At 42.1% G+C, this 13,912-nt stretch overlaps 1 protein-coding gene across 1 annotated transcript in view; it reads left to right on the top strand.

The window, feature by feature from the left end:
* LOC138498459 (fibrocystin-L-like) overlaps positions 1–13,912 on the top strand; it is a 1,772,245-nt gene that overhangs the window by 1,719,636 nt on the left and 38,697 nt on the right. The window contains exon 43 of the mRNA XM_069622209.1: positions 12,602–12,761. Coding sequence (XP_069478310.1) covers positions 12,602–12,761 — 160 coding nt within the window. The remainder of the gene's footprint in view (positions 1–12,601; positions 12,762–13,912) is intronic.

A 13,912-nucleotide genomic window follows, 5' to 3' on the forward strand; every position in this document is an offset into this window, starting at 1 on the left:
CTTTATGTATCTTAGGTAAAAAGTACATGGTCGGCATTACTGGAGACGTTCTGTAAAGAAAAGATTTTTCATCATCAGTAATAAGTCCACGTACGTGCCATTTTTGAATTAGGTCCAACAAGTTTGCAACTGTTTGTGAAGAGGGATTGCCTGACAATAATTGATAGCAACCCGGAGTGGCAAGGTGATCATTCGCCATCTGAATATAATCATCCCTGTTAAGTAGAACAATGTTGCCGCCTTTGTCGGCTTCTTTAATAACTATATCCTGATCCAAGATTAATGTGGTTAAGGCTTGTTGTTCTGCCTCGGAGAGGTTATTATAGTGTCGTAACCTGTTGTTAGGATGATCCATAAGAAAATGCAAATCTTGTAATACAGCCTGATGAAAAGTGTCTATTACACTCTCATCATATGACGGTGGTACAAATTTGGAAGGTTTCCTATGTTCTTGCATTTGCAACGGTAACTGTTGTATACCTAATTCGTATTCTAACTGACCGTGCTGCCGATCAGTGGCCTCTGTCAAGGACAACAATAATGTCGTGTCTTCAATATCTGATATCGTAAAGGAACTAGGAGAACCAGGAATATTCTTGGGTGAAAATTGCTTAACCTTAGTATGAAAGAATTTTTTAAGCTTCAGCTTCCGTATAAACTTGAACAAATCAATTTGAAAATCAATGAGATCTGGTTGGCGACTTGGTGCAAATGAAAGACCTTTATTCAAAAGAGACACTTCAGCCGTGGTTAAAACTCTAGAGGAAAGATTATGTACTAAATTTTCAGAATAGATTTGGCTTGGAGATTCCTGAGACTGGCCCTGGTTTGGCGTTTGTTTGCAGTGTGCCCTGTACCTAGCCCTGTACCTTGTCCTGGATCCTCTTCCTCTTCTTCCTCTGAAGATATGTTGGGTATTGAAGTAGCTCGCCCTAAAGGGACAGTGAATCTAACATGTTTGTTGGCAGAAGTATTGTTATTGGAAAAATTTCCCTTCTTATACCTTTTAATTTCTGCCATAAACCCTCTCCTGCGAAATGCGGAAGAGGTAACTGAATTCTCTCCCGCTGAACCTGCTGTAATGCCCACGGGTTCTTCCTCAGAATCCACCTCTGAGGAGACTGGACTTCCTGTTGGTGTTTTAACTAATGGACCTGTATTGTCTTTGTCATACTTGGCTTGGAACGTGTACACTCGATCATTCTTGTAATCTCTCTCATCCCTGAAAAATTTACGAAATTTGCGAATTTTGATTTCGTCCTGGTAATCTTTTAATATATTGTGCATAGTAGTGTAATTTTTATCTTTGACTGTCTTAAAATTACTCATTGCTTCAATTTCTTTATGTAAAGCCTCAATTTGATTTGAAACTCGTTCATGTTCTCTTGCAGCGTGTGTGATCAAAAGTTGCAACATTTTTTCTGAACTAACCGTCAAATTTTCCTCCCATTCACGAGCCAAATCTTGATCAGCATCATTGGTAAAATCTGGAAAAATTAAAATTCTAAGTCCTCTTGGTATCATACTATGCTCTACATAATTCGCAAGTGAAACTTTTTCCCAGTACTTGTTAGTTTCTTTCTTGGCTAATCTTTCTAGTTTGACGAATTTATTCGCTAAGGTCTCTATGTGTGGATTACTCCCCGTGAAGGCATTACCTGGGGTCCCCTTGGGGGAGAACAATGCTGCCCTGTCTCTTTCACGATTGGCTAGATATTCAGCCATTATGATAATAAGAAATGGGTAATTCTCTATGCGGCTCTCTTTCGCCCTACCTGGTAAGTGAAAATTAGCACAGTAGTTATAAGGTGTGCCAGGTCAATAGCGCTAGAGCAATATTAATATACCGGAATCAATTATATTAGACCCCAAAATTTGGGTTGCAGCACCCTGTGAAAAAAGCGGGCACCTCATACCCACTTAACAACACAAACATGACAATTGGTATTTCCACATATTGGATGCGCTCCCAAAAGTAAGTGTTCTGGATAGCCTCTACATTGAAGATTTCAAAAGTTTAATCTTCGTGACATCTTGGGTATGTAATCCCGTTACAGAGTGATGTGCCAACACGTGTTTCGACCTCTCTCGGTCTTTCTCAAGGCAAAGCTCTGTACAATAAACATGTGTATACAAATTTATAATACATAACAAGTCCCCATTCATAAACCAGGACATAGCGTACATGGAACACATACATACAACATCATGAAATATACAAATATACATTACCAGTAGGTTGGAATTAGCATGATCATGGCAGCACATGAAAAATAATAATAATTAACACAATTTAGAGATCAAGACATATCATCTCACCATCAGCATCACTTGTTACAGTTTATATATATGTATTAGACATGATAAAAGAATAATTACTGCAATCAAAATATCATCCTTGATGTATACACATTGTACATGTAATTCCCAATACTCCATTACACCAAAGTGTGTCACTTCCTTATTACCAATCGTGCATATAGTCGCCAAGCGTCAAACCGAAAACCTGCACTGCACACAAAGCCGCACCCATTGGGTAGAAAATTACACTGTATCAAGGTTGTCATATGCCATATTGAGTTGATTAGAACCAATTAAACTCAATAGACACCGCAAAACGCCATCCGCTAACACCAAAAGTGTCAAGAATTACCCGGATCAAAATTGGAAGAAATACCATTGTTTGAGACGATGTCTAACCGGCTGAGAAGTGTTTCTGAAAAGACAGGTAACAGATAATATTCATAATGAATGTTTTCACAGGTGATTTAGGGTTTCATGAATTTGATCGAGGTATTTCATGTCTTTTCAGAAATTTTGGGCACTAAAACACTTCTCAGCCGGTTAGACATCGTCTCAAACAATGGTATTTCTTCCAATTTTGATCCGGGTAATTCTTGACACTTTTGGTGTTAGCGGATGGCGTTTTGCGGTGTCTATTGAGTTTAATTGGTTCTAATCAACTCAATATGGCATATGACAACCTTGATACAGTGTAATTTTCTACCCAATGGGTGCGGCTTTGTGTGCAGTGCAGGTTTTCGGTTTGACGCTTGGCGACTATATGCACGATTGGTAATAAGGAAGTGACACACTTTGGTGGAATGGAGTATTGGGAATTACATGTACAATGTGTATACATCAAGGATGATATTTTGATTGCAGTAATTATTCTTTTATCATGTCTAATACATATATATAAACTGTAACAAGTGATGCTGATGGTGAGATGATATGTCTTGATCTCTAAATTGTGTTAATTATTATTATTTTTCATGTGCTGCCATGATCATGCTAATTCCAACCTACTGGTAATGTATATTTGTATATTTCATGATGTTGTATGTATGTGTTCCATGTACGCTATGTCCTGGTTTATGAATGGGGACTTGTTATGTATTATAAATTTGTATACACATGTTTATTGTACAGAGCTTTGCCTTGAGAAAGACCGAGAGAGGTCGAAACACGTGTTGGCACATCACTCTGTAACGGGATTACATACCCAAGATGTCACAAAGATTAAACTTTTGAAATCTTCAATGTAGAGGCTATCCAGAACACTTACTTTTGGGAGCGCATCCAATATGTGGAAATACCAATTGTCATGTTTGTGTTGTTAAGTGGGTATGAGGTGCCCGCTTTTTTCACAGGGTGCTGCAACCCAAATTTTGGGGTCTAATATAATTGATTCCGGTATATTAATATTGCTCTAGCGCTATTGACCTGGCACACCTTATAACTACTGTGCTAATTTTCACTTACCAGGTAGGGCGAAAGAGAGCCGCATAGAGAATTACCCATTTCTTATTATCATAATGGCTGAATATCTAGCCAATCGTGAAAGAGACAGGGCAGCATTGTTCTCCCCCAAGGGGACCCCAGGTAATGCCTTCACGGGGAGTAATCCACACATAGAGACCTTAGCGAATAAATTCGTCAAACTAGAAAGATTAGCCAAGAAAGAAACTAACAAGTACTGGGAAAAAGTTTCACTTGCGAATTATGTAGAGCATAGTATGATACCAAGAGGACTTAGAATTTTAATTTTTCCAGATTTTACCAATGATGCTGATCAAGATTTGGCTCGTGAATGGGAGGAAAATTTGACGGTTAGTTCAGAAAAAATGTTGCAACTTTTGATCACACACGCTGCAAGAGAACATGAACGAGTTTCAAATCAAATTGAGGCTTTACATAAAGAAATTGAAGCAATGAGTAATTTTAAGACAGTCAAAGATAAAAATTACACTACTATGCACAATATATTAAAAGATTACCAGGACGAAATCAAAATTCGCAAATTTCGTAAATTTTTCAGGGATGAGAGAGATTACAAGAATGATCGAGTGTACACGTTCCAAGCCAAGTATGACAAAGACAATACAGGTCCATTAGTTAAAACACCAACAGGAAGTCCAGTCTCCTCAGAGGTGGATTCTGAGGAAGAACCCGTGGGCATTACAGCAGGTTCAGCGGGAGAGAATTCAGTTACCTCTTCCGCATTTCGCAGGAGAGGGTTTATGGCAGAAATTAAAAGGTATAAGAAGGGAAATTTTTCCAATAACAATACTTCTGCCAACAAACATGTTAGATTCACTGTCCCTTTAGGGCGAGCTACTTCAATACCCAACATATCTTCAGAGGAAGAAGAGGAAGAGGATCCAGGACAAGGTACAGGGCTAGGTACAGGGCACACTGCAAACAAACGCCAAACCAGGGCCAGTCTCAGGAATCTCCAAGCCAAATCTATTCTGAAAATTTAGTACATAATCTTTCCTCTAGAGTTTTAACCACGGCTGAAGTGTCTCTTTTGAATAAAGGTCTTTCATTTGCACCAAGTCGCCAACCAGATCTCATTGATTTTCAAATTGATTTGTTCAAGTTTATACGGAAGCTGAAGCTTAAAAAATTCTTTCATACTAAGGTTAAGCAATTTTCACCCAAGAATATTCCTGGTTCTCCTAGTTCCTTTACGATATCAGATATTGAAGACACGACATTATTGTTGTCCTTGACAGAGGCCACTGATCGGCAGCACGGTCAGTTAGAATACGAATTAGGTATACAACAGTTACCGTTGCAAATGCAAGAACATAGGAAACCTTCCAAATTTGTACCACCGTCATATGATGAGAGTGTAATAGACACTTTTCATCAGGCTGTTTTACAAGATTTGCATTTTCTTATGGATCATCCTAACAACAGGTTACGACACTATAATAACCTCTCCGGGGCAGAACAACAAGCCTTAACCACATTAATCTTGGATCAGGATATAGTTATTAAAGAAGCCGACAAAGGCGGCAACATTGTTCTACTTAACAGGGATGATTATATTCAGATGGCGAATGATCACCTTGCCACTCCGGGTTGCTATCAATTATTGTCAGGCAATCCCTCTTCACAAACAGTTGCAAACTTGTTGGACCTAATTCAAAAATGGCACGTACGTGGACTTATTACTGATGATGAAAAATCTTTTCTTTACAGAACGTCTCCAGTAATGCCGACCATGTACTTTTTACCTAAGATACATAAAGAGTATATTCAGCTACCTCAAGTGAGACCGATCCTTAGTGGCTTAGGTTGGGCCACAGAAGGGCTTTCACAATATATAGACACCGCCATTAAAAGCTTGGTTGCCACATTGCCTGCTTATTTACGAGACACCACTCATACTCTTCAGGTTCTAACCTCTATCAAGTGGTTAGACCATTTTTCGTTAATTACCTATGATGTTAAATCACTTTACACCGCTATTCAGCACCATCTGGCACTAGATACTATTGACTTTTCCTTTAGAAATCATTCGGCTTCGCATGCTGATCACATACTAATGATCAAGGAGTTCTTAGCGTTTACGCTGAAACATAATCAGTTTCTATTTAATGGTCAATACTATGTACAAACTCGAGGAGTAGCCATGGGGGCAAAATATGCACCCTCCCTGGCTAATCTCTTTATGGGTTTTTTTGAACATCATTACATATATAGCACGCATGTATTTCAGGACCATATTGTACTTTGGAAAAGATACATTGATGATATTTTGGTGGTTTGGAGTGGTTCCACTGAAATTTTTCAGCAATTCACTGATTATTTGAATAATAATACATTTGGGATTGAATTTGTTGGACATATTAGTACTAACAGAATGGAATTTTTGGATCTCGTCATCACAATTGCTAATGGCTGTATACAGACTCAAACATTTAGAAAACCAACGGCGGTAAATTCAATTTTGCAAGCTACAAGTTGTCATAAACGATCGGTGATAGAGAACATTCCATTTGGAGAATTCTATCGGGCTAGACGCAATTGTAGTATTTCAGAAGAATTCACCAATGAGGTATCACATATTCAAGCAAGATTTAAACAAAGAGGGTATTCAAGCCGGTGTATTCAAAATGGTTTAAATCGTGTTAGTGGTATTTCACGGGATGAAATGTTAATGGACCAGAGGAGGTCAAGACCAACTGGGTTTTCCGATGTACGGATTATTACCAAATATGTTCATAATTCGGAGGTGTTATATAAATTATTGAATAAGCATTGGCACCTATTGCAATTAGATTCCAACATCACACCCTACATAACTGTTCATCCCAGATTTATTTTCTTGCGGAATCGTACACTTAAGGGGCATCTATGTCCTTCATTTTTAGCTCCTAAAACAAGTTCTACTAATTCCCGATCGTGGTTACCACCAAAACCAAAGGGTTTCTTTAAATGTGCTTCATGTAATTTTTGTCAATTTGCCATTCAGGCTGATAAATTTGTCTGCCATAATGGTTTATCAGTGCAAATATGTGATTTTTTTAATTGTAGGACCAAATTCGTGGTTTATGCTATTTTGTGTGTCTGTGGTAAAGTGTATGTTGGTTCAACCATTAGGGAATTACGGATACGTATCAGGGAACACCTGGCCAGCTTGAGGAAGTCTGATTCTCAATTACCATTGGCCATACATTGGCAGGAGCAGCACCAACTGGGCAATATGAGTGATATTAGGTTTATAGGCCTGATGCAGGCAAGACCTCACCCCAGAGGTGGGGATCGTTTAACACTGTTGCGACAATTAGAAGCACGCACTATTTGCAGGTTACGTTGCACTACCTTAGGATTGAACACTGATACGGAATTACATGTGTTTCTGTAGATGGGGAGGTGAATGTGCGGCCAAGCAGGTTGATTTTTTTTTGAACGTGCATTTTCTGGCGGGTGTCGATTGGACAGGCGGTGCACCAATACTGCACTCATGGGCTAATGTATCTGATCCACATGGCAGTAGTACTTATTGTACCAATCTATATGGTTGTTCGTTACAAGATATTCAAGATTCACAGTCATTTTCAGATCCAACATTGAGGCGTGAATTGGCCATTTGAATTGATCCACATGGTATTATTGATTATTTTTCGCATTAATTTATATGGCTGACTCTTTAAGATAATCAATTTCCATAATTGATTTTAGACATAGCATTAGGCGTGAATTGGGTGCACGCAATCTTGTTTCTTTACCCTGTGACCCAATACCATTGAATCGCTACTTCTTTTTTTCTTTTCTTTTGGTTTGACGCACGGCGCCGCACACGTGACCATTGATCACGTGTCCGGAGGGTGCTTTTCTTTTGATTTTTTTCTCCTTTTCATTTCGGACGCGGGCTGCACAGCGTTCGGATCTGTACTAGGCTGAAAATAAGGGCTCATGCAGACGGGAGATTATGGGGGTAAGCAAGCGGCACACCATACTAACAGCGAGGGTGTTTGTAGCTAATATTGCAATTGGTTTCCGGAATTGGTCTATTTTAACAGATCACTTGGTTCATTTTTTGATTGACAGGCTAATCCAAGCGGGATGTCGTAATGAAGGAGAATGTTCAAAACGATTTAAATAAACAAATCAATGTCGGAAGGTAACAGATAATATTCATAATGAATGTTTTCACAGGTGATTTAGGGTTTCATGAATTTGATCGAGGTATTTCATGTCTTTTCAGAAATTTTGGGCACTAAAACACTTCTCAGCCGGTTAGACATCGTCTCAAACAATGGTATTTCTTCCAATTTTGATCCGGGTAATTCTTGACACTTTTGGTGTTAGCGGATGGCGTTTTGCGGTGTCTATTGAGTTTAATTGGTTCTAATCAACTCAATATGGCATATGACAACCTTGATACAGTGTAATTTTCTACCCAATGGGTGCGGCTTTGTGTGCAGTGCAGGTTTTCGGTTTGACGCTTGGCGACTATATGCACGATTGGTAATAAGGAAGTGACACACTTTGGTGTAATGGAGTATTGGGAATTACATGTACAATGTGTATACATCAAGGATGATATTTTGATTGCAGTAATTATTCTTTTATCATGTCTAATACATATATATAAACTGTAACAAGTGATGCTGATGGTGAGATGATATGTCTTGATCTCTAAATTGTGTTAATTATTATTATTTTTCATGTGCTGCCATGATCATGCTAATTCCAACCTACTGGTAATGTATATTTGTATATTTCATGATGTTGTATGTATGTGTTCCATGTACGCTATGTCCTGGTTTATGAATGGGGACTTGTTATGTATTATAAATTTGTATACACATGTTTATTGTACAGAGCTTTGCCTTGAGAAAGACCGAGAGAGGTCGAAACACGTGTTGGCACATCACTCTGTAACGGGATTACATACCCAAGATGTCACGAAGATTAAACTTTTGAAATCTTCAATGTAGAGGCTATCCAGAACACTTACTTTTGGGAGCGCATCCAATATGTGGAAATACCAATTGTCATGTTTGTGTTGTTAAGTGGGTATGAGGTGCCCGCTTTTTTCACAGGGTGCTGCAACCCAAATTTTGGGGTCTAATATAATTGATTCCGGTATATTAATATTGCTCTAGCGCTATTGACCTGGCACACCTTATAACTACTGTGCTAAATTTCTCAGTTTGGTATGACATTTTTTTAACTGGGCATTTCTGATAAAGCACTCCTGCTAAGTGAATTACCTGGCTAGACTGCCATTTGGGTGCTGCCAGTCTAGCCGCTTCTTACTGCGGCTTTGTATATTTTTCTGGGCATCTGTGATCAAATGATATGATACAAGTAATTTATAACGTGCCTGTACACAAGTGTTTCTAGGCGCAACAAGACAAAGGCGGGAAAATAGAGGGAGGACAAGACAAACAATCTTACTAGGCCTTGTGTCATTCAGATCGTGCAAGTGCAATGATGAGAAGTGTAAGGGGAAAGCGAGGGGGGAAGTGCAAGGGAGAGGAGAGGGAAAAACAGGGCAGCAATGCTCTGACTAAGTACAGCCAGGGAGGCGCGGCTCTAGGTAGTGCAAGGAGAACAAGGGACTGTAGGTTTACAGTTACAGCCCCTAAGTGCGTGGTATGCCCATAGGCAGTGCAAGGGTAACTGATCAAGAAACAGTCTAAACTCAGTGAGACTCTGAGGGTAGCCAAGCAACCAGTCGGTACAGCAGACAGGTAGGTCAGGTAGGCCAGCAGGGGAGGGATACAGAGAAAGCAGAAGAGAAGAGGAAAGGTTTGAGCTGCTTCCGGAGCTTCAGGTGGTCCGGCTCAAGTTTGAGAGGGGCAGGGAGGCTATTCCAGAGGGAGGCGCCTGCAGAGGACAGAGATCTACCACCTACTCTCTGCCTGGAAAAGCGTTTAACCCTTAGAGAGTTGTAGGTTGCAGAGGAAAGGGCTTGAGAAGGAAGATATTTTGGAAGAGAGTGTTGGATGTAGTGTGGGCCCCAGACCCAGAAAGCCTTGTGGACAATGCAAAGGGTCTTTAACTTGATCCTTGCAGCAACTGGGAGCCAGTGGAGAGATTTCAGGGCTGGAGAGATACGATCCCTGGGCTTAAGGCCAAGGATACGTCTTGCAGTCCTGTTCTGGATTAGTTGCAGAGGGTGGAGAGTAGAGGAAGGTAGATTGAGAAAGGGGCTGTTGTAGTAGTCCAGCCTAGAGAGAACCAAGGCTCTGGAGATAGTGAGCTTCTGGGGGAAAGTGAGAAAGGGAAGAGTACATTTGAGGAGGAGCAGCTGGTAGTGGGACTTCCTGGCGATGTCCGAGATGTGAGGAGAGAAAGAGAGAGTGGAGTCAAAGATGACACCAAGGTTGTTTGCCTCACAGAATGTCGAAGGAAGAGGGCCCAAGGCGGGCAGCCAGAGTGAGAGAGGCAAAGCAGGGGCAGGAGTCCAAATGAGAAGGATCTCAATCTTACTGACATTAAGGCAGAGATCATTGGAGATACACCAATCCTGAACCGCGGATAGACAGTCAGGAATGAGCGAGAGAGGAGAGGAGTCTGAGGGAAGCATGAAGGAAAGCGGAGTGTCATGCGCATAACACCGAAAGTTAGAAGCGAAGGTAGAGATCAGGTGGGCCAAAGGGGCCAAGTAGAGGTTGAAAAACCAGGGTGAGAGGATTGAGCAGAGAGAAAGGGACCAAGTTGGACCTGGGAGGGGCTGTCCAAGAGGAAGGAGGTCAGCCACTCAAGGGCCTGATCCATGATGCCCAGGTTCTCATGGAGTCGATTGATCAGGATTGATCAGGATGGCGTGGTTGAACGTGTCGAAAGCAGAGGAAAGATTAAGGAGGATGAAGACAGAAGGAATGCTGGAATCAGGGTTAGAGAGCAGATCTTCAAAGGTGTTCAGGAGAGCAGTTTCTGTGACTCTGGCAGCTCTGAAGCCAGACTGAAGGTCATGGAGCACAACCAACAGATTCCGTGTGGAGAGTAAACTGGGAGATGGGCAACTTTTCCAACAGTTTGACCAGGAAAGGGGTGATGGAGATTGGGCGATAGTTTGCCGGGCTGGCAGGATTTGCAGACAGCTTCTTGAGGAGTGGATGCATAAGGGAGTGCTTAAGGGGAGAGGGGAACGTGCCAGTGGTGAAAGTGTGATTACAGAAATCGGCCAAGCCTGGAGCGAGGGTGTGTGCATTAAAACACATATTTATATCGTTCTGCTAGTGCAGTGTGCGGCATATCCTTTCAGCAGTACGTTCGTGGGTATTGCGCAAGTGTGATAATCTATGCCAGCCCAGAGTGTGGCGCGACCAGTGATTTTTTGAAGGGTTGGGGGGGCCCCCCTCAGCATTGCTCGCAGGCCCCCCCCCCACATTTTGTGTTAAGCCACTGCACAGGGGGGAGCATTCACTCAATCAACACTCCATGCCAGTCCCTCCAAACATTCCATGCACACAGAGCCGGTTGCAAGGGAATGGCAATTTACAACACACTTATTGCCACAGGATGGGCCAGGACATCTACTGGTGTGTCTCCAGTTTATTCGAGGGTCATTAATTAATTCAAACTGTAGGTGCAGCATGGAGTACCAGCTGGTAATAACCCTTCAGCCTGTGTTGAGAGACCCAAGCAAAAAGGGACCTTATCCACAGGTTTATGCCACTGTGGTTGCTATTAATGCCAATGACGCTTAGCAAATAGCGGCCTCTAGCACATTAATAGGAAGGAGCCAGTATGCAGGGGCAATTATCGGGGGACAGTGGAGGTATAGGAAGAAGAGGTGGGATCCAAGCCTTTCCCACCAAAAGGCACACACCCTACCAACACAGAAGGCCGAATAGCGAGAGAAACAGTAGCAGCAAGGTGCAGTAGCAGCAAGAAGAGAACACAGCAGAATCTGAATATGTGAGCATGTCATGCTGGATGCAGCCCTCGTTTCCTGCGACCTGAATGGGCGAGCATGAAGAGCTGCGTGCTAATAAGGGAGTCCCTATGTGTATGTCTTCCATCTCTAGACATAGGGTTTGCTTCATCTAGCCTGAATAAAGCAAAGCGTGCTACCCATTATGACAATGAATGGTGTCCGCAATCCAGCAATGTGTACCTCCCAGACTGGGAAGGGACAGAATAATACTTTATTCTCCAGCTTAAATCAAAATGTATTGCACGTGCACCCTGAAACAGATATATGCACACTAGGCTCTTACTCATAACACCAGTGTGCGGTATCATGGACGAAGTTGGGATTTGAAGGCTGGAATGCTGCCTATATCTATGACAGTCATTCCCCCCTCTTCCAACCTCTGAATCCATGGAATGAGTGGATGCTGGACAAAATGACCCAAGAAGATTGTGTTTCAAAGGAATTATGTAATCATATGTGACCTAAAATCGAAAGGGGTAATGCTCGCAAGAGCTCTCTTACCAGCTTATTCCAACCAGAAAGAAAGTCCAATTAATCCGCATTAAAGCAGCAACCATTATGTATCCAATGTCATTGTTAACTTGCTTCCCTTGTCCAAGCATGCATTTACTCTGTTTTGTTTAGGACATCAGTCCATGCTGAAGGCGATGATACTGTTACACACATCCTGTGTGAATTGCAGCACATGCATCTGAAGCATAACTGCACTCTCTTTAGATGCATACTGTACGTCAGATAAACGCACACATTTGATATCACAAAGGTTTACCTTTTCCGGATGATTCCTAGTGACAACTGGGCCTTTTGTGTGTAGTCCAAAAAGTCATATCTCCTAATCTGCACAAGTCTAGCGTTAACGATTCGCACGTGTTCTTATGGAAACCATGCGTGTGTTTGTCTTTACAGGAAGGAGACTATTTAATCATATCTCATAACTTCACTCGGCGACCTGACAGATTTCTAATTAATGATAATGCTGAACGCCAACAGTACCCATTAGACTGGAACTCCAGCTATCATGGGCAGTTTTATTTTAATGAAGACACAACTACATTATCTTACATTGGTAAGTTCTGATCTGATGGTTTTATATTCATTTGATTTATTATGTATGTTATAAATGCACTGACTACTGACTTGGCCCCTTCAAACATCGGATTATTGTATATATTGTGGGTTTTAACAACACTTTGATTGTGAAGCACCTCAGCTACACCCCTTGGCCGACTGCACTCGCATCTGCAAAAACTCTTCTCTGACGGAGACACCCATCCTATTGCGGTATTTGCACTGCAATTTCTCCCCCTCCAGTGTAAAAGGCCATGCACTAGATACTGTGACTTCACCGGGAACTGCATCCCTAGCAATCCCAGGGTGGCACCAGTACTGACACATGCATGGGCCAGGGGTGCTTGCAATCACTGCCGCTGTGCTCAGAAGGCACAGACTTGCTACCTGCAGCAGCCACTGGGCAGGGTCTGCATCCCTGACCGGTCATAGGCAGCAGGCACCACAGTGGTCCTTTTGTGGAAACTGGGAGAGGGCCGGTGTGTGCACACCCAGGCAGAGCCTCATCCGCAGAAGTCTCTTGTGAGGTTTGCATGTCTGTGTGGAACAGGATGCATTTGCAGCACCCTTCCCTGAGTGTCTTAGTCTCTGTTAAACTCTATGCTGCTCGGACCTCCAAAGTGCTCCCCATGGATGGAGAGGAAAGTGCAATGGTGTGCCTGCCTGCACATGACTGACCTTTTTATCATCCCCATTATAGATTCCACAGGCCCATTCCTACCATCAGGCCAACCACTGCATCAAGGCCCATCTTTGGCTTAAGACAAGTGTGTTCAGAAGCCAGTACCTGCTCTGAGCGCAATTCATGGTCCAAAGGACCCTCCCTGTCACGAGACCAATATCTGCTGTGAGGTTCATTCCAGGCCTGATGTCCATACCTTTTTCGAGACCCATCCTTGTCACATGACTCATCAAGCCAAGATCCTTTTGTGTCCCGAAGCTCATCTATTCTATTAGCCCCCAGCCCTGCTTTGAGGCCCACATCCTTACGGTTCTATGTCATATCATCAATAACTGTTTTTTCAACAGGTGTTTTCCAGAACAATTTTTGTCAAAAAAAACTCGACCTTTGTATTTTTTAATTTTGTGGGGGGTTCCCCACCTTAGCCCCCCTTCCACCACCTATTTTTTAGTGTTCCCGACCCACCA

Source organism: Ambystoma mexicanum, chromosome 5q, assembly GCF_040938575.1.
Source record: "Ambystoma mexicanum isolate Mex_15411 chromosome 5q, UKY_AmexF1_1, whole genome shotgun sequence".
In the NCBI taxonomy this organism is placed as follows: domain Eukaryota; kingdom Metazoa; phylum Chordata; class Amphibia; order Caudata; family Ambystomatidae; genus Ambystoma; species Ambystoma mexicanum.